Source organism: Cupressus sempervirens, chromosome 4, assembly GCF_028749045.1.
Source record: "Cupressus sempervirens isolate cs-2001-9-10 chromosome 4, ASM2874904v1, whole genome shotgun sequence".
In the NCBI taxonomy this organism is placed as follows: Eukaryota; Viridiplantae; Streptophyta; class Pinopsida; order Cupressales; family Cupressaceae; genus Cupressus; species Cupressus sempervirens.
Genome location: NC_143121.1, coordinates 810,722,361 through 810,742,544, shown reverse-complemented (window position 1 = coordinate 810,742,544; position 20,184 = coordinate 810,722,361). Strand labels below are relative to the sequence as shown.

Below are 20,184 nucleotides of genomic sequence, written 5' to 3'. Positions count from 1 at the left end.
CATGGGTAGACCACCACATACAGGTAGGGATGTAGCATCTCATACACCTTCAGTGGAGGTAAACATTAATTATTGTAATTTTTATTGTTATATAGAAACAATGTCATATTATTATGTTCTTTTCTTTATGGCTTTGGAGTTATTTTGATGAAATTTTACTTATATTGATGTCACAAATGATAGGAAAAAGCTAGAATGACAACAAATCAAATATGATCTAAAATACGAGCATCTTTTCTACATGACATTGCCCTTAGTGTTGACCCTATGTTCATGGCCTAACAACTCAAAAAAAGATACACTAATGAAATTTTTAACATTATCATCGAGTGTGACACAAGTGAGGAGAAAGAGGCACTAAAAAAAGAATTGGATTGTAGGGTCCAATCTTTGAAGATAAGCAGTAATTAATCTAAAGCAATAATAGAAGTTCAATAGATTTTAATATTTTATAGTATCTAATGGATCATGATCTAAAATATTATGTGTTCTTGTAAAGAAATATGTGATAGTTGTGATATCGTGTGGTGAACATGGTGAGGGTTGTAGTGCACAACCTTCATGTAAGTAACACTTACTTTGTTTGTTTTCATCAACATTATAACATTTAACCTTTTTTTTGGATGCTTCTAGATAGTATCACATTTGATCTTTATCCATTGCAAATGTCTTTGCTAAAAATATTGTTTTCTTCAGCTCATGATGAAGTGCAAATGTCTTCTTTGGTCAACGGTCCAATATTGCCTTGTGCATTGTCGGCAACAAGGAGCATGTACACATCCTCGTTGGTAAAACCTTGTTTTGCTATATTTTGTAATATGTTAATCATGCATTTTTTTTGTTGGGTGGATTTCGTACTCATGTACATATTTTGTGCACTAATAGATAGACCTTTAGTTGATAGAGCAATAGAGACCAATACTACTGAAGCTGATCCATTTCCTAAAGTAGTCTATGTGACTAGTACTAGTTCATTTGTAGGGACATTGTTACTGAAAAAGAAAACTATGTTTCCGTTAAAATTATGAAAGCTCCCCAATGCTTTAAAATTGTTATTATTTAAAGTGTAAATTTAGTTTACTTATACATAACTCGTTTTGGACTGATAATCCCTTTATGTTTTTGTAGGTAATAATGTTTTCTTTCATCATGTTTTTGATATGACATTGAGGCTATTTGGACCTACCATACATAAAAGGTATGTAGTTTCATATCATTGCTACATAATTTTTCTTTTCTTCCATTTATTGTACCGTATTAAAGTTATTGATCTAACAATTTAAATTTTTTTTTAAATGTGGAATTTATAGGCTTCTGAATTAAAAAATCAACTGATTACATCTTTTGAGGACCTATTTGGAAAAGTATTTTTGACACTACCCTACTTCTGAAAATAGCATCAAGGCATATAAAGACTGTGAAGGATTAATATAAAAGGGGTCTTAAGGAGAACCCAAAGTACGACCATCCTCATATGATTCCACCGATGGAGTGGAATAAAATAATAGAAGATGCAAAGGAGAAAAGGCTATGTGAAAATAGAGTAAATGAACCAGCACAAGACAAAAGAAGGTGGGTAAGTGCACCAAGTTGTGGTGCCAAAAGGGGGGTATAAGTGGACACCTTTTTCCTGAAATCACCAATTTTTGGACTTAACAAGAATTTGAAGATAGTTACGCTCAAAATTTTAAGATATGACAAAAACAAAAGTCACAGTCCTTTGAATCTAGTTTCTAAACTACTAATTTTTTTTCAAAATGGTTTAGTTTTAGGTCCTCAAAAAAGGGGGCCACAAAAAGTGGTACTGTTTATTCTAGAAAAACATAACATAGTACAAAGTGTGGCCCCCCTAAAATTTTAACTTTTTTTTTGAAAATCTTTAATCACTTCAGTCAAAAGTTACCTAACACTATTTAGTTTATCCCAAATTTTTTGGGTAGTTTTTTAATGTGTATTTTTTTTCTAATGAATTTTTTAATCAGACACATCCCAAAAATGTGAAATATATGTGTGCTCCCCCTAGAAATGATTGAAAACTAACCTAAAATCAAAACTTCTTTTTTTCAAAGTGTGTAGAATGGAGTCTAGTTTTTAAAAAACTAAGTTTTTGCAAAATTCGATGAATGAGCTAAAATCTAAAGCCCAATTAGTACATGTTGGTTTTTGACAAAAAATGGACATACATTCAAAATAAATTATAGATGAAAGGCTTGAAATAGTTCAAATAAAAAACAAATTATATGGTTGTGTAGCTAACATAGAGACCTACAATGTCATGTAACCTGATTTTATCGATGCTCAACCACGAGAAAACTGGAAGGAGAGCACACAAGAAAAATCAATCATTTTTTGTATGTTTGCAGCAAAACACGTCTCAGACTAGTTTATAGACTCCAAAGCTTTGGGTTGGATCCCCAAGGCAAAGCCAAACATTAGGCTTGGTAGAATGTAAAGCTTTAAATAGCCCGTGCGCCCTATAGTGTGTGCGCGTTATAGCACGCACACGCTATTTAAACCCTTTTAAATTTACTTTTAAATAGTGCGTATGCACTTTGTAAATTTTTTTTTTTGAAAAGTGTGCATGCGCTTTAATGCATATGCACTATAGCGCATACGCACTATGGCTTGGCACACCCAAGCCATAGTGTGTGCGCACTATAGTGCATACACACTATAACACGTACGCGCTTTGCAAAACTAGAATGAGGAAAAAAAGTGTCATCTTTTTGGCACCACAACTTGGTGCACTTACCCAGGTATGTCATGATAGTATTAAGTACATTGTAATCATGCACTGATTAGTAATCTTTGTAACTATATAATCTAACATGTTTGAAACTATTCATAGGCTACAGGACACATCTATGGCTACAAAAGCGAGACTAGAAAATGTTTGCCAACACAAACTTGGCTCTAGTGGCTATATGAATCTTTAGTCTCAACTTGTAAGTAGCAGCAATGAGATTTCATTTTTTTTTTTTTAATATATAATATTGCAAACAATTTTTTTTAATAAAACCATACATGGAAAACTGACGATATTAAGCAAAAAATATAGGGCACAAAATTCATACATGGATATATGATATCTAATACCAAATCAAAATAGAAATCCATGCATCAAGTTCATCAAAATATACAATAGAGGTTATGTAACACCCCGCCAAGGGATCCAAAAGAATCAACCTAAAGTTTTACTAAGTTTGCTAAACATTCTTTTTTTAAACAAGAAAGTATAACATACACATCAACACATAGTAGCGGAAGCAATAACATACAATCATCTAATACATACATAATAGGTTACATTCTTTAAGGATCCCAAGACATTGAGTCACATTTAAATTTACCTAATACTAATTCTAAGTCTAACAACTACCACATCCTCATGAAAGAATAATGAAAAGTCCAAAGTCCATAATATACATTTTTTCTAAATGCCTCTTGGAAAATTAATTCAGAATGCACAATCATCCACTGTACATGTCACAAGCTATGAAAGGCTAAAAGAATATACATATAATGATACGCCATCATCCTTGAATCCATGATACAAAGTAAAATAAAGTAAATGAAACTAATAACATACATGATACATCCATACAACTATCCATCATAAAATACAACTAAGTGTGCAGTTCCTCCAACCATCAATAGCATCATTAGACCATCGTGGGCCCTAGCCATCCCCCATGCATAACATCCCAAGCCACCAAAGAGATCATCGATACTATCGTAATAAGGACGTCACTCCTAAAGCATGCTACAATATATGCATAAAGAAATCTAACATGCTACAATAAGTATAAGTAAACAACATCATCTAAACATGATAAACAAGTATACCAAGAAGCTCCAGCCATGGTGACTATAGATGGATCTCATTGGTAAGAGTAAAAAGCACTACCACCCGACCACGTGGAACTTAAATGGCCCACTCCCATCGTGCTGAGGAGATAGTCTCAAGTCTCAAACAAGATATCAAATCACATAACACAAATACTCTCCAAGTCCAGGAAATCCTAAAAGTATTCTAACTCAAGGGTTCCAACACATAGATCGACATCTAGACCCAAAGGCACACAAGAAACATAGGAAACATCACACAAATCACATTGGAAGTTACTCGAGCAATCCCTTAGGAATCTCAGGTCCCCAGTGATCTTGTGTCCACTAGTATCCTCTCATACTGATGAGGCATACTATGGAATGCAAGGTCGTAACCAAGCATTCTCTCAACTCCCATCCTAGTCTATACTAGCACTTGAGGCATGGGTGAGAACATACAATTATCTTATTAGGTTCATTTAAGTCAGTATTTAGTGTAATGTTATCACTTATTAAAAAACAACTTATAATGAGTCATCCCCAGAGCCTCTTAGGGCCCTCGTCCCCCATTGCAAGCCACCTCCTGAAACTACACATAGATAACCTACCCTTCGCTCATGAAATCACAAATCACAAAATCACCTCAGCCCTATACAAGCGACTGGGAAGCATCAAAAGATAAGCCACAATAATCACATCAGTTCTCCACGAGCAACTGAAAAGAATCAAATGATAATCATAATAATCACAATAGTTCTCTATCAACAACTGAAGGCATTAATGATAAATCACAATATCCAATGGTTCTCAATGAGCAACTAAAAAATATCCCAAAATAAATCACAATACTGATCGAAGACTCCAAAATGATCAAGTCAAAACATGTCACAACATGACATCATCAAGAACAAATCACTCAAAACACCTCAGTCCTCTCAAAGCGACTGGAAAGAAAATCAAATATAACTGATCGATGACTCAAAAATGGTTAAGTCAAGTATCTCATAAACATACACCTCAGCTTCACACAAGGAAATTGGAAAGCAGTAACAACCAGTGAATACATCCATCATAGAGCATATCAACACATCACCATGGTTGGGTTTAGAAAGATCTAGAACAAATCATCATATCATCACAATCACATAACCCTCGAGCCTTTGGTAACAACCTAAATTGGTCAACATCTAATCAACCCCAAAAAATAGAGAACACATAGAAAACAAGATCATCTCACAGTTGGGTTTGATTTGGGAAATATTGTTGATGTTAATGTAGGATTTAAGTTCCATTTTAACGTATGTTTCAAGTAACTAAGTTTCATAGTTTACCCCTACAAATTAACCCGTTCTTGTTCCTATAGTTAGAAAATCATATCATGACTTAAGAGTAATTACAATCATTTATCAAATTATTTTTTAAAAAAAATTGATTATAAAAATAACTTCAAATCTATTAATATTCAATTTTTTAATAATAAATATAATTAGCATATTAAATGATATTTATCATTAAATTCAACCTAGTCCTAACATCCATTTACATTATTAAATTAATAATTAATAAAATTAACCATAACTTCATTAATTAAAAATTAATTATATTTAACTGCATTATTATTTAAATTATTAAATAATAATAAAACTCAATTATATAATATGAAGTAATATTAAAATCTTATTAGTACATATTATTAATCAAATTATAATTCTCAAAAAAATTACAAACTTATTATTAAAAATTGATAATAACTATTAATTAAATTTTATAATAACTAAATTAATAATTAACTAAAAAATTATTAAAATTATTAATTATTAACTAAAACTTTATAGAAATTTTATTAAAATTATTAATAAATTAATATTAAACTAAACTTTATAAAGTTAAAATGTATTATATATAAAATTAAAATAAACCAAGTTTCAAGCGATTCTTAAATCGTTGTAGGGCTTATAATGCTACCGGCCTTAATAAAACAGTCCTGCAGCCCCACTTTCTCCAACGCAAGCATACTACATAATCATGCAGACCGCCGACCAAGAAGGTAGGTGGGATATTTTATTTTGTTATCATATATATATATATATATATTTTTTTTTTTTTTTATTTTTTTTTTTTTGTTATCATATATATATATATATATATATATATATATATATATATATATATATATATATATAATTTAATTAAAACATTTAAAACAATCCTTCCCTAACAAGGTATATAATATTTTATTTTATTATTTTTAAATTTTATTTATTATAAAAACTTTAAAACAAATTCTCCTTGATAAAAATGTGTGTTTTATTTATTTTAGATTTCTAATAATAATATTTAAAATAATTAAATAATTTTTATTCTATTTTTAATTAAATTTTTTTTTCAATATAAACATTATAATTTAATTCTATAGGAGAAATACAAATATCCATTCAAATTTCCAATTTAAACTTTCCTTTTAAATCTCAAACCCTCCCTGGTTTAACTACGTTTTTCTTTTACCTACAGATGGGGTTTCAAATTGATTTATTAAATCTCTATATACAGATGAAAATAAACAACAAAAGATTCAGGATGAAGAATTGACAGATTCGTATAATGAAATATGAGAAGACAAGTTTTCACAATCACGAAGTAGACAGGAATATCAATTTACATAATTTAATCAGTGATCAAAACACAAGACCCTACCTGAACCTGATGCTAACACACAACCACCCGAAAATTGTGAGAAGATTCGCTTCCAAAATTCACGTCCAAATTCGTCTCTAAAATTCATTTCCAAAATCTACAATCCCTAAAAAATGAACCTTCAAATGGTAATAAGGAGTTTTCTCCTCAAATCAGAGCACTAATTGTGCGTTCACCTAAGAGGACTCCTTGCTCACAAGACTCATACTCTAAATTAACTTTTATTAATCTTTTTATGCATGTCGAAAGAATTAATTAAATAACTTTATTTAATTTTCACTTGACTTCTTTTTAATTAATTTATTAACTTTTAAATCTCATGTGCACTTTATTAAAATATCTTTATTAAATTCACATGTTTTATCTTTTTAATTAATTTCTTCTATTTTAATCTCATACACGCATCATGCAAACTTAAAACTTTTTCATAATTTAATATCTTTTCACTTTTTTTAATTTATTTTCGAAACGTTTAATTTAATAAAATATTTATTAACTTAAATAACAATAATATTTAGCATTTATTCAAAAATGAACTCTAAATATATCACTATTAAATCAAATAAATATTATCACATTCTAAATTTATCCTTATAACTTTTATCTCCAAATTTAATTTTTTTAATTTAATTAATCTCTCAATTAATTAAATATAATTAAATATTAAAATATCATGATACTTTTCTATTAAATTAAATCATTAATTTAATCTTTTAATTAGACTTAATTAATAGAAAATATACTAAAGTCTTATAAAGTAAAATATGAAAACCCATCATAGAAAATCACATACAAAATCAAACTAAAGGGTTATAATCATGAGTTAATATCATGCGATGCATTTGGAGGGTACACGGCTCGAATACTTGTCATAATTTTCAATTAGGACAATTGGCTTAAAGGTTTAGGATTCGGACTCAAGAATTTATCTCTCCTCTCTTACCATTAAGATAATGTGATAAGGTACACTAATCCTGACAATTCAAGGAAGTCGATACCTGGTACTTGCAACCTGCATAAAATCCATGCATGTACAGACACAATATTCTAAGCTAAATAGGCAATGGTAGGAAGTGGTGCATTGTGTAGATCCCGACTAGCGGGTGACTACGACTCCCTTCCTTAACCACATCAGAAATGCCATACACAAAGAACAAACAAGCACACCATACACATGCAATATGGGGTAAGTATCCATAAGAAAACACACCGAATAAACCATCTATCTAATCACCATCAATAGTTGAAAACACTATAATAACCATCATGCATACATGAAGTAAGGAGTACCAAGTAATCTCATCATATATTTAATTGAATGTAAAACAATATCTAATAATCTTAAAACAATGCCACTAATCATAAGCATAAAACCAGCCTAAAAGAGTTTGACAATGATAGCAAAATGTAACTTAGGGGCAGGCACTATAGGTTAACCTAGATACATTGCATATAGAGGAGATTTGGAGAACAAAATCGAAATGAAAATGTTATAAATTAGGTTCATAAAAATCTACATTAAGAAATTGGATGCCATCAACCTAGATCTTATTTATTTTTTGCACAATTAGAAGGAGGATGACCAAGTAGGCTGAAGTAGGTATTGAGCACTAAATGAGTCAATGATCCTTCACTATTGATGATTGATTATCTAGAGGAATGGTGCAAGATAAAAGGTTAATTAATTGAAATCCATAACTTTTAAAACAAGATACAGATTAACACAAACATACAATAACTTGTGTATAGTCAAAACATAAAACATAAAGTAGATGTACCTTTCAATTGAAATCTAAAAATGATTTGGAAGGTATAAAACATTCTAGGTGTTCTAAACTTAATTACAGAATGCTTTGGTTGATGTATACCCTGTAACTTCAAGTCCACAACTTTCCTAGATTAGTTGTTGAATCCTATAGTACTAAAATTTTCTTTGGTAGGTTTGTCACTTATTTCTACACAAAAAATAATAGGAAACAAGGTTATAAAGAGGGGTGTGCCTTAGTCAAACTCATGTTTCGAATCAACCTTGGAATGAAATAAAGTAAATGAGAATGTGTTATCATATAGCAAAGACTAGATCTAAGAAGTGAATTATATCATACATTGACAATGTAAATGCTTCTTTGAATGTGATCAAATATGTTGATACCATATATTTGTATACTTGGAATATAACACCAAAAGTATAGTATACCCACCAATCAGGACTTAAACTTAAATCATGGGTTTTAGATAACTAGGAAATACCAAATTATGAGGTATGTAGATGGTTTCGAGGTCAAGAAGGACAAAAGTCACCAATGGTAACATAGGGCCTATGTAGGCGAATAAATGACTAGAGAAGAGAAATAATAAAAGAGCATGCCTAGAAATAAGGGCTTACATCGAGTTTAAATGAAATTAAAATAGCAATCTATTTTTGAATTTAGGTGTCCATGTGTGTCATATGTAGTGTCATTATGCATGTTAAGATGAAAATATACAAAGATGGATGTTAAGAAACTATGAAGATGTACACACTAATAGGGTGCTTAAAATTAACAACGGTACAAGTTAACTATCATTTTAACTTCTTTTCCAATTATTTCTCCCCATTTCTTCAGGGGTGCTCTTACGAAACTATAACACATGTCAAATAGGTTTATCTTTCCAAGGACCCATCATTTACCCCTAAATCTAGTTTCGTGTCTAATTTCTAAGATAAATAAAAATTATTTACCATTTTTTTTCATATAAAAGGTTGGTCTTAGTAATCAAAAACACAATTTACTCTTTGTTATCTTTTTAAATCAAGTTATTGATGTTTTCACTACATCAAAGATAAACTTAGAGGTGAAAATTACTCGGTCCTTCATATTTAGTCAGCATGTCCTAGTAAGACAAGAGTGCATACATAAACAACATGTGAATCAAAATTATACTTGCTAACAAAAAATTTAGCAGTTTAAAAAATTATTTATCTTCAAATTATACACAATTGTTTCTCTTTCAATTTTCTAATTTTTTTTCTTATTCAAAAAGTTCTCTATACACTAAAATAAATATTTTAATGTATAATGAACAATTAACATCAAATCTAAATCAAATTGATTCCACCACATAAATGATTATATGTAATTAACATTTTCAAGCTGAAAAGTTACTTTTATAAACAATTCAAATTATAAGAAGATCATATAAAATGAATTGTAAATTGAAATAAACCAATATTAACTTAAGAGACTAGAATTTATACTATTTTTTTTATTAATAGTTAGTTATTACTTCTTATCTGAGAGTATGTGGACTCTAAGAAGCCAATATCTCCCGACCTTTCTTCTTTTTCCTTTTCTTATTTCTTGTAGATATGTAACTTTATATTTTATTCTTATTAAAAATATATTCATAAAAAAACTATCATATATTTAAAATCTTTTAAAATACTTTTCATAATCAAACTATATATATACAGGTTATAAAAAACGTGTTACAGATCAGCTTATTCCATACATTGATATTCATAATATGCCCTGCGCCTAAGGAGTCAGTACCATATTATTATTATTATTTGAGGCTTTTATATGTGTATCTCCTCGCAATGAATACAAAAGCCAGGAGATTGAGCGCATTGAGAGCAACCAATAACCAGTAAAAGTTATCCAGTCGACTTGTATTGAGATTATCCTCCAGCCACCTCTGACCCATCTTTCCGGTAACACTGTTGACAATGCGAATGACAAGACTACTCACGAAGCTCCCGATACCGGCAGCTGTCATATTGAAGGCGACGCCCAAACTCCTGGTGTTCTCTGGCACTTGCGAATACGAAAATTCCCCGAGACCCACTAGAGCTAAAGCATCCGCTACACCCAAAACTACATAGGGCAGGGCAAGCCAAAATACACTCATCGGAACCACGCTCTGGGGCTTCTCTATGAGACCGTGGGCTTGTGCGACTTTCAGACGCTTTGCTTCCACCACGGCCGCTATTATCATTCCCACGATTACAAGCACATATCCTGCCCCGATTCTCTGAAGCATGCTTATTCCTCTCTCCATTCCCGTTCTCCTAGCTGCCAATGGAACCAGCAATCGGTCATATGCGCTGACTGTAATCATTGTGCTTATGATTATTATGGCCAGGGTTGAGGCAGGGGGTATTCTGAAGTGGGGGCCGAGATTTCTGTCCATTGTGCTGCTCTGCTTCACGAAGAATGTGCCGCTCTGTGCCAGTGTCACTGCGTAGATTATCACTGTGAGCCACACTGGCACCATTCTTGCCAATTGCTTCACTTCTTCCACCTGACTTCCTCTGCAAGATTTCCAGGGATCTTTGCTCATGCCCTGCTCTTCTTCTTCTTCTCCAATGGCCGCCTTATCCAACCACTTGAAATCACTTTGATTGGTTTTGCTGGGCTCTGCATTTACCTGCAAATTACGGTTTCTGAAAGCAGCAACCAACACCTGTTTCAAAAGAGAGTGGAAACAGCGCTCTCTTTTTATCATTTTTCATACTTCATATGAAGAAGGGCATCGGAGAAATTGAAAATGTTTCAATATAGTACCTGTTATCTATAGTCTAATATTTTTCACAATATTGTATCAATAGTAACGAATTTAAAGTTGTTAGGTTGGGTTCTCATTCACACGGGCTTTCTTAAAAGCAGAACAGGTTTAAAAAGGAAAGCTGTCTTATGAATTTATATGTGAATCAACTTCAAAAATTAACTCCTATTTCAAAGAAGCTAATGATCCCTTGGAACCTCTGTCTTAGTGTCTATGATGACTACTCATAACTACAAAAAATGTTTTCTTTAGATCTAACAAGCAACAAATCATATAATACCACATGTCATATCATATGTATACCACATCAAGACATCATATATAACTTTTAGATCTTAAAAGCTACAATTTTGACAAAATCAAATTTGAGAAAGTTACATTAACAAGTTCCTCCCCCTTAATTAGATCCTACTGAAGATAGTAATATGATTTCTAAATAATTTAAAATTTAGAATTATGCTCAACAGTCCCACATAAATAACCTATGGATTCCTAGATTAATGGACCATAACCATTTCATGAATTTGCACACCAAACCTGAGCAATCCGGGTGATTGGACTCCCGGCAGGAACTTTGTGTCTGTATCTGGGCGTCCCACATAAGAAGATGAATATAGATATGAAACTCACAGATGCCACGATGCCGAATCCTGCCCCCCAACTGACATTCCCTTGAACATACACAATCACTGTATTTGACATGAGAATTGCCAATGAAATGAAGAAGTAATACCAGTTGAAGAGGGATATTTTCTGTTTTCTTTCAACTGGATGTTGGTAATCAAACTGATCTGCTGCAAATGATGCCAGAGACGGCTTCATTCCACCAGACCCACAAGATATCATATAAAGTGCTGTGAATAAAACAGCAGTCTGAGAGCTCGTGGCATGCTTTTGCAGATTAAGAGGGGGTCTGAGAGAATAGATGGATACTGAGGCTATGAGGAGTGCCAATCCTGAGAGATATAAAAATGAGGAAGTGATGATCATATAATAGCGTCCAACGTAGGCATCACTAAGAAAGCCTCCTACAAGAGGAAGAATGTTTGTCACCCCAGACCATGTGTTCACAGTCTCTGCAGATGATGCAACTCCCTCATGCATAACATCAGTTAAGTATGTGAAAAGGCTTGCTGCCATTGTAAAGTATGCTAATCTCTCTCCCATGTCAACACCTGCACAGTATACAAGTACATAAACATTGATTCTTATTGTAAGCATTTATTTGAAATATTTCTTAGACAATTTAGAAAAATGAGAGGCATTGTTTATTGCTAACGTAAGATGAGAAGAATGAAATATAAATTGTTGAAATGAAGAATTTCAGATATGAATTTGTGTGAATCACTTCGTGAAATATGGGTCAATGAACTTGACTCAAAATTACACAGTAATATCAGGATATGGAGAGGCATCAGTTCAAAATTACTTAGGCAGGGGTCCTATGAGGGGGGCTACAGGTCTATTTTTCAGGTACAAGAGGTCCCATAAGAATTTTTTTGAGGGGCTACAAGTTTAATTAGAATCTTTACCTTCATAATAGGAGCCCCACTTTTTTAGGAAGCAGATGAAAATGGGGTGGCGCTGGAAATAGCCCCACCAGCTTAAGGAGAAATCTAGCCATTTGTCAAAAACTAAACTTTGAAATAAAAAAGTCTTTTATCATAAAATAAATTTTAGAAAGTTTTTCCTTATATTTGGGCGCTGAAACACAAATTACAAAATCCATAGGACCACTCAGCTTACAAATCTCCTAAAAAATCTCAATGGGTGCAGCACTATTTTTAAGGAAGCTGGCTTCCATGAGAACCCAGCCTTAGCAATATCAGAATATGGAGAGACATCCGTTTAGAAGCACTTGACATTAAAATTGTTGTTATTTGAAACTAACTGTTTGTATTAAGACAAAACTCTATTTTCTAAATATTCTCTTTAAATATAGATCATAAAATATAATCCTAAAAAAATATATTAAAACAGTCAAAAATATTTAAGCAATGTTATCATAAACTGTATTTCTGATTGAAATTCTTATTAAAAATATATATATACTTAACACTGATATATTGTTCTTTGAAATTTGAAACATCTTGAACACTAAAACATGTTAAATGTAAAAACCTGATCATCAAAGCTTCACTGTAAGTATATATTCATATCTATAAAGTGCAGGAGCTGCTAGATCTCCCGAAATGCTTCAACAAAAACATTATCTGTTTCTTTATGGGATATTTTTATTTCTGTTGTATGACCGACTGAGAGAGGAAAGAAGGAGAATAAGTACCCATGATGAAGAAAGCGGCACTCCAACGTCCAGTTGCAGAATAGGAAACAGGGTTTCTCTTGAGATCCACAGATCCATCTTTTACCAACTCACTTTCACTTTTCTTCTCATCATCTTCAAAGCCAAGCCCAGCTTCCATGATGGTCTCTGTTCCTTTCTGTATCTTCTCTTATATGTTTCCTCAATAATACATAATTAGGCTGAAAGGCTTGACGTTAAGTAATATATCGTCTTTCAGTACTGTTTTTTAAGCGAGACCATCCAAACATGATACAAGAATAAAACATATACAATATTTGTAAGGCCCCGCCCCATGATGATAATCATATACTTCTAGTAATCAAATTATGGCTAGTTGAATTGATAGTTGAATAAATATTGTTTTGAGATAAATACATTTTTCATGAGTTGACTGTAACAGGGAAATTAAGCTTTTGAATTATGAGATTCTGATTATGATTCTAATGTGTGGAAATTTATCAATTACTAATGATTGAATTTAAATGCGCAGAAACATCTATATACTTCAGAAAAGCCAAGACAAGCATATGGATGCACGTGGAGTCACTTGAAGGTTCCTGAAACATGAATAAGTGAATTTGTATTTATGTGGAAAAAGACATGTACAATTGAGGATGAGTGTATTGTAACGTAAGCTTCGGCTAGTGCCATGTACGATTCCTAGGTGAAACCCATGGACAGAGAATTTTAAATGAGGCCAAAACTTGTAAAATTCGAATGCTAACTTCAGCTGAGTTTTAGGAGGGTTGAAATGACTCCTATGGTTGAGTTAGGACCTTTTCTCAAGGCCCACATGGTAGTGCCTAGGGTTACGGGTTATTTTCAAGCCATATCATGCTCCCCATTCACATGGTGACTTTCCTAATGGACCACTTCCTAGGGTGACGAAAATGGGAGTGGAAATAATGGAATTTTGAGTGGAGATAAGAGGATAATGGAGGATTAAGTGGGAGAAGTGGGATAATGAGTAGGAAGGCAACTACTGCTTTAAAAATGTCAATTTGGAGTAGAAAAGGGGGGAGAAAAGGAGAGAAGTTAGAGAGATGGATTTGAATTTAGAGAAAGATGGAGATGGAGATTGATGTTAGAGTTAGGAAGATGAGTATTTTCATCTTCATGTTTCTTTCATAGCATTCTCTTTGAGATGAAATTTATGCAAATTCTAGTGTGAAAGAACTCATATTTAGGCATCTAGGATTTTGGATGTAGTGAGTTTCTTGCCTAGGGGTATAGCTAAGGTTCAAGAGGCTTCATGATGTCATTATGGTAGGGTGGAAATGGGCAATGTGTGTAAAGGGTTTGGTAATTATCAATGTATTGTTGTAAAGAAATTATAGAGCTTAAGTCCTTGTTATTAGATCTAAATTGTGTATGAGAGAAGAAAGCTTTTGATGGAAATTATAGATTTTGTATCTTGTTATTGATTCAAGCTATGAATAATGATATGCAAGGAAAATATTGTAATTATAAATGTTTGAATGAATGCAAATAAATACTTAGGTTGTTTTTATTGAAGTTCTTTGAAATTCTTTGTTGATTAATTAGAGAGGAAATATACTTAATACAAAGTTATGATATGGTAGATCTTTTAAATAAATTTAAAACAAGATCAGGTAATCAAAATATCTATTGCAGATCTAAATATTGAATCTTAATCTTGCCTTTTATTACTTAAATTTTAGTAAGCTTTTGGTAGAAAATAGTGGGCATGACAATATTTAAGATGAAAGCATAAGCTTGAGATTAGGGAAAAGCAAAGATACACTCATTATATAGTTTTTTCACAGAACGCTTAAACTAAGACGAAGCATAAAGCTTGAGATTAGGAAAAAGGAAAGGTGTAGTTTTTTAATAAAAGGGTTGGACTAAGTAGTTGTAAATTATTCTATATTATAAACTAGGAATGACACTTTGGTGTACAATACATAGAAGAAGCTTAATGAGTAATATTTTTTATTTATTTTTGTGTTTATGTAAATAAATTAAAGGTAAATTGGTTGAATGAGATTTCTAACATTAGAAAATATATTTGTAAAAGGAAATCACTTCAAAATGCAATTTATTTTTTGACCATTGTTACATGGGGTAAGTGCACAAAGTTGTGGTGCCAAAAGGGGGGTATAAGTGGACACCTTTTTCCTGAAATCTGCAAATTTTGAACTTCAACAAGAATTTGAAGATAGTTACGCTCAAAATTTTCAGATATGACAAAAAAAAAAGTCGTAGTCCTTTGAATCTAGTTTCTAAACTACTAATTTTTTTTCAAAATGGTTTAGTTCTAGGTCCTCAAAAAAGGGGGCCACAAAAAGTGGTACTATTTATTCCAAAAAAACATAGCATAGTACAAAGTGTGGCCCCCCTAAAATTTTAACTTTTTTTTGAAATTTTTTAATCACTCTGGTCAAAAGTTACTTAACACTATGTAGTTTATCCCAAATTTTTTGAGTAATTTTATAATGTCTATTTTTTTTTTAACGGTTTTTTTAACTAGATACATCCCAAAAACGTGAAATATCTATGTGCTCCCCCTAGAAATAATTGAAAACTAATCTAAAATAAATAAATAAATATTTCAAAGTGTGTAGAATGGAGTCTAGTTTCTAAAAAACTAAGTTGTTACAAAATTCGATGAACGAGCTAAAATCTATAGCCCAATTAGTACGTGGTGGTTTTTGACAAAAAATGAACATACATTCAAAAGAAATTATAGATGAAAGGCTTGAAATAGTTCAAATTAAAAATAAATTATATGGTTAGATAGCTAACATAGAGACCTGTAATGCTATGTAACCTGATCTTATCGATACCCAACCACGAGAAATATTGAAGGGGAGCACAGAAGAAAAAACAATCATTTTTTGTATGTTTGCTAGAAAGCACGTCTCAGGCCTGTTCATCAAATCCAAACCTTTGGGTTGGATCTCCAAGGAAAAATGAAGCCTTAGGCTTGGGTTTGATTAAGGTTTAAATAGTGTGTGCGCCCTATAGCATGCACGCGCTATTTAAACCTCAGCTCTTAATAGCGTGTGCGCGCTATAGGGCGTAAGCACTATAGTGCACACGCACTATTAAGATGAAAGTTGCAAAAGAGAACTAGGTGGGGGGGGAGGATAGGGGAATGGCTATGTGTGTGCATGAAAGAGATAGAGAGAAAGTAGGGGATAGGAGAGGGGAGAGAGTACAAGATGGGAGAGAGAAAGTGAGAAAGAGTAGGGGTGGCAAAGAGAGTATAGAATGAGAGAGAGAGAGAGTAGGGGTGGCAAAGAGAGGAAGTGTGAGAGAGAGTATGGGTGGAAAAGAGAGAGTGTGGGATGGGGGAAAGAGATTTAAAGTAGGGGATGGGAGAGAGAGGAAGTGTGAGAGAGAGTACAAGTTGGGAGAGAGAGATTAAGAGTAGGGGATGGAGGAGAGAGAGAGTAGGTGATGGGAGACAGAGTGGGAGAGGAAGAACTTGAGAGAGAGGTGGATGGGAGTGCATGTGTGTGAAAGAGAGAGAGTATGGAATGGGAGAGGGGGAAGACAAAGTAGCTCAAGAGAGAGTAGGGGATGGAAGAGAGAGTAGGCGATGGGAGAGGGAGTGGGAGAGGGGGAGATAGGGGGGAATAGAAATGTGTGTAAGAGAGAGAGAGAGAGAGAGTAGGGGATATGAGAGAATTTGAAAATTTAAGAGAGACTAGAGGGTAGCAGAGAGAGAGAGAGAGAGAGAGAGTGGAGAGGGAGAGAGTAAGAGTGAGAGTGAGAGAGAGAGTAGGTAGTGGGAGAGGGAGTGGGAGAGGGAGAGCAAGTGAGAGAAAAAGTAGGGGATGGAAGAGGAGAGAGGGAGGATGGGTGTGTGTGTGTCAAAGAGAGAGAGTCAAGAATGAGAGAGGGGAGAGAGAGATAGAGAGAGTAGGCAATGGTAGAGGGATGGGAGAGAGAGGGAGAGAGTGAGAGAGAGAGAGAGAGAGAGATAGTAGGCAGTGGGAGAGGGAGTGGGAGGGAGAGAGAGGTGGAATGAAAGCATTTAAGAGAGATAGAGTAGGGGATGGGAGAGAGTAGGCAGTGGGACAAGGACTGCGAGAGAGAGAGAGAGAGGGGGAGAATGGGAATGTGTATTTATTTATAAGAGAGATAAAGGATGGGAGAGAGTGTGAGAGTTTGAGAGAAAGTAGTAGGTGATGGGAGAGAGAGTGAGAGTAAGGGATGGGAGAGAGAGAGAGAGAGAGAGAGTAGAGAGGAAGAAAGAGAACTTGAGAGAGATAGACAATAGGCAGTAGGAGAGGGAGTGGGAGAGGGAGAGGGAGAGGGAGAGAAATAGGGGGGATGGGAGTGTGTGTGACAGATGTAGAGAGTAGGGGATGGGAGAGAAGAAGAAGAGTGGGGGGATAAGAGTGTGTGTATCTATGAAAGTGAGAGAGTAGGGGATGGGAGAGAGTGTGAAAGTGTGAAAGTAGGGGGTGGCAGAGAGAGTACGACGATGGAGGAGAGAAAGTAGGCAATGGGAGAGGGGGGATGGGAGTGTGTGTGTAAGAGAGATAGAGCAGGGGATGGGAGAGAGTGTGAGAGTGTGAGAGTAGGGGGTGGATGAGAGAGAGAGTACGACGATGAGGGAGAGAAAGTAGGCGGTGGGAGAGGGAAAGAGAGAGGGGGGATGGGGGTGTATGTTTAAGAGAGATAGAGTAGGGGATGGGAGAGAGTGAGAGTGTGAGAGAGTAGGGGATGGGAGAGGAGAGAGAGAGAGAGCAGGGGATGGGGGAGAGTGTGAGAGTGTGAGAGAGTAGGGGATGGGAGACGAGAGAGAGAGCAAGGGATGGGGGAGAGAAAGTAGGCAGTGGGAGAGGCAAAGAGAGCTTGTACAAGATGGGAGAGAGAGAGAGTAGAGAGGAAGAGAGATAACTTGAGAGAGAGAGAGAGATAGTAGGTAGTAGGAGTGTGAGTGTGAGAGAGAGTAGGGGGTGGTAGAGAGAGTATGACGATGGCGAAGAGAAAGTAGGCAATGGGAGACGGAGAGAGAGGGGGAATGGGAATGTGTGTAAGAGTGACAAATTAGGGGATGGAAGAGAAGAGAGAGAGTAGGGGATGGGGGAGAGAAATTAGGTGGTAGGAGAGGGAGAAAGGTAGGGGATAAGAGTGTGTGTGAGAGATCTAAAGAGCTGGGGATGGGAGAGGAGAGGGGGTGAGAGAGGTAGAGAGAGTAGGTGGTGGGAGAGGGAGAGTGAGAGAGAGTAAAGGATGGGAGAGAGTAGGAAGAGAGAGAGGGAGGGGATGGGAGAGAGAGTAGGGAGGATAGAGAGTAGTGAGGATGGGGAGTGATGTGTTTTGAGAAAGTAGGGGGTGACATAGAGAGAGTACGACGATGGGGGAGAGAAAGTAGGCAGTGGGAGAGGAAAAGAGAGAGGGGGGATGGGAGTGTGTGTGTAAGAGAGACAGAGCAAGGGATGGGACAGAGTGTGAGAGTGTGAGAGTAGGGGGTGGTAGAGAGAGAGAGAGAGAGTACGACGATGGGGGAGAGAAAGTAGGCGGTGGGAGAGGGAAAGAGAGAGGGGGGGATGGGGGTGTATGTGTAAGAGAGATAGAGTAGGGGATGGGAGAGAGTGAGAGTGTGAGAGAGTAGGGGATGGGAGAGAAGAGAGAGAGTAGGGGATGGGGGAGAGTGTGAGAGTGTGAGAGAGTAGGGGATGAGAGACGAGAGAGAGAGAGAAGGGGATGGGCGAGAGAAAGTAGGCGATGGGAGAGAGAGTGGGAGAGGTAGAGAGAGATTTTACAAGATGGGGGAGAGAGAGTAGAGAGGGAGAGAGAGAACTTGAGAGAGAGAGATAGTAGGTAGTAGTAGTGTGAGGGTGAGAGAGAGTAGGGGGTGGTAGAGAGAGTATGATGATGGGGGAGAGAAAGTAGGCGGCGGGAGAGGGAGAGAGAGGGGGAATGGGAATGTGTGTAAGAGAGACAAAGTAGGGGATGGGAGAGAAGAGAGAGAGTAGGGGATGGGGGAGAGAAATTAGGTGGTAGGAGAGGGAGAGGGAGAGAGATAGGGGGGATAAGAGTGTGTGTGAGAGATCTAAAGAGTCGGGGATGGGAGAGGAGAGGGGGTGAGAGAGGTAGAGTAGGTGGTGGGAGAGGGAGGGTGAGAGAGAGTAAAGGATGGGAGAGAGTAGGAAGAGAGAGAGGGAGGGGATGGGAGAGAGAGTAGGGAGGATAGAGAGTAGGGAGGATGGGGAGTGATGTGTTTTGAGATAGTGCGTACGCACTATAGTACGTACGCGCTTTATAATGCGTACGCGCTATAGTGTGTACGCACTATCTCAAATCACCAAAAAAGGTCAAAAACCAACCTTGGGGCCCATTTCATCCATTTTTAACTTTTGGTCTGTTATTTCGATAGAAAACACGGGTTTCAACATCTAGCAAACACTATTTCAACACTTTTGGAAGCTAGCAAACACCAAATTCAATCATTGGATACGTGATTTGAAGAAATTTTGAATATTCTTTTAATAGAAAAGGTTAGTGCAATCCATTTTAAATATTGTTTGTTGATATATAGATACAAATTTGATTATAATTTGATATGTTATGTAATATATAGTGAATTCATTAAAAATTGTATGTTTGAATGAAATGTTATTTCGAAATGGTTAGAAATTTGACAAGTCGTTTGATATATATTGTGTATTCATTCAAATAATTATAATTTTTATATGTAATTGAATAATTTGTAATTTACACATTTTAAGTAATTTGGATGTTTGAATAATTTGACATGTAGAAATCATCATCATGCCAAGGAAGAAACCAAAGATTCAAACAAATGCAGATAGGGAGAGAGATTTGAC

The 20,184-nt window shown here is 35.0% G+C and overlaps 1 protein-coding gene across 2 annotated transcripts; it reads right to left on the bottom strand.

Annotated features, from left to right (window-relative positions):
• Positions 1-9,906: 9,906 nt before the first annotated feature.
• LOC149563863 (protein NRT1/ PTR FAMILY 5.7-like) lies at positions 9,907-13,623 on the bottom strand. Of its 2 annotated transcripts, none has more exons than XM_089826995.1 (3): positions 13,355-13,623; positions 11,608-12,245; positions 9,907-10,968 (listed from the first exon to the last, which is right to left on the bottom strand). In XM_089826995.1, exons 1-3 carry the CDS (start codon positions 13,491-13,493, stop codon positions 10,069-10,071), a joined length of 1,677 nt encoding a protein of 558 aa, XP_089683121.1. In that variant the 5' UTR covers positions 13,494-13,623; the 3' UTR covers positions 9,907-10,068. The 2 variants fall into 2 exon arrangements, with proteins under 2 accessions (XP_089683121.1, XP_089683123.1); XM_089826997.1 differs by having other exon boundaries at positions 9,907-10,932.
• Positions 13,624-20,184: the final 6,561 nt, after the last annotated feature.

Excerpts from the sequence above, each read along its gene's own strand:
- LOC149563863 (XM_089826995.1), bottom strand. The coding sequence starts at position 13,493 with ATGGAAGCTGGGCTTGGCTTTGAAGATGATGAGAAGAAAAGTGAAAGT. Across the intron at positions 12,246-13,354 it reads TGCCGCTTTCTTCATCATGG|GTGTTGACATGGGAGAGAGA; the intron begins GTACTTATTCTC and ends TATACTGTGCAG. Across the intron at positions 10,969-11,607 it reads CAATCACCCGGATTGCTCAG|GTGTTGGTTGCTGCTTTCAG; the intron begins GTTTGGTGTGCA and ends CTTTTGAAACAG.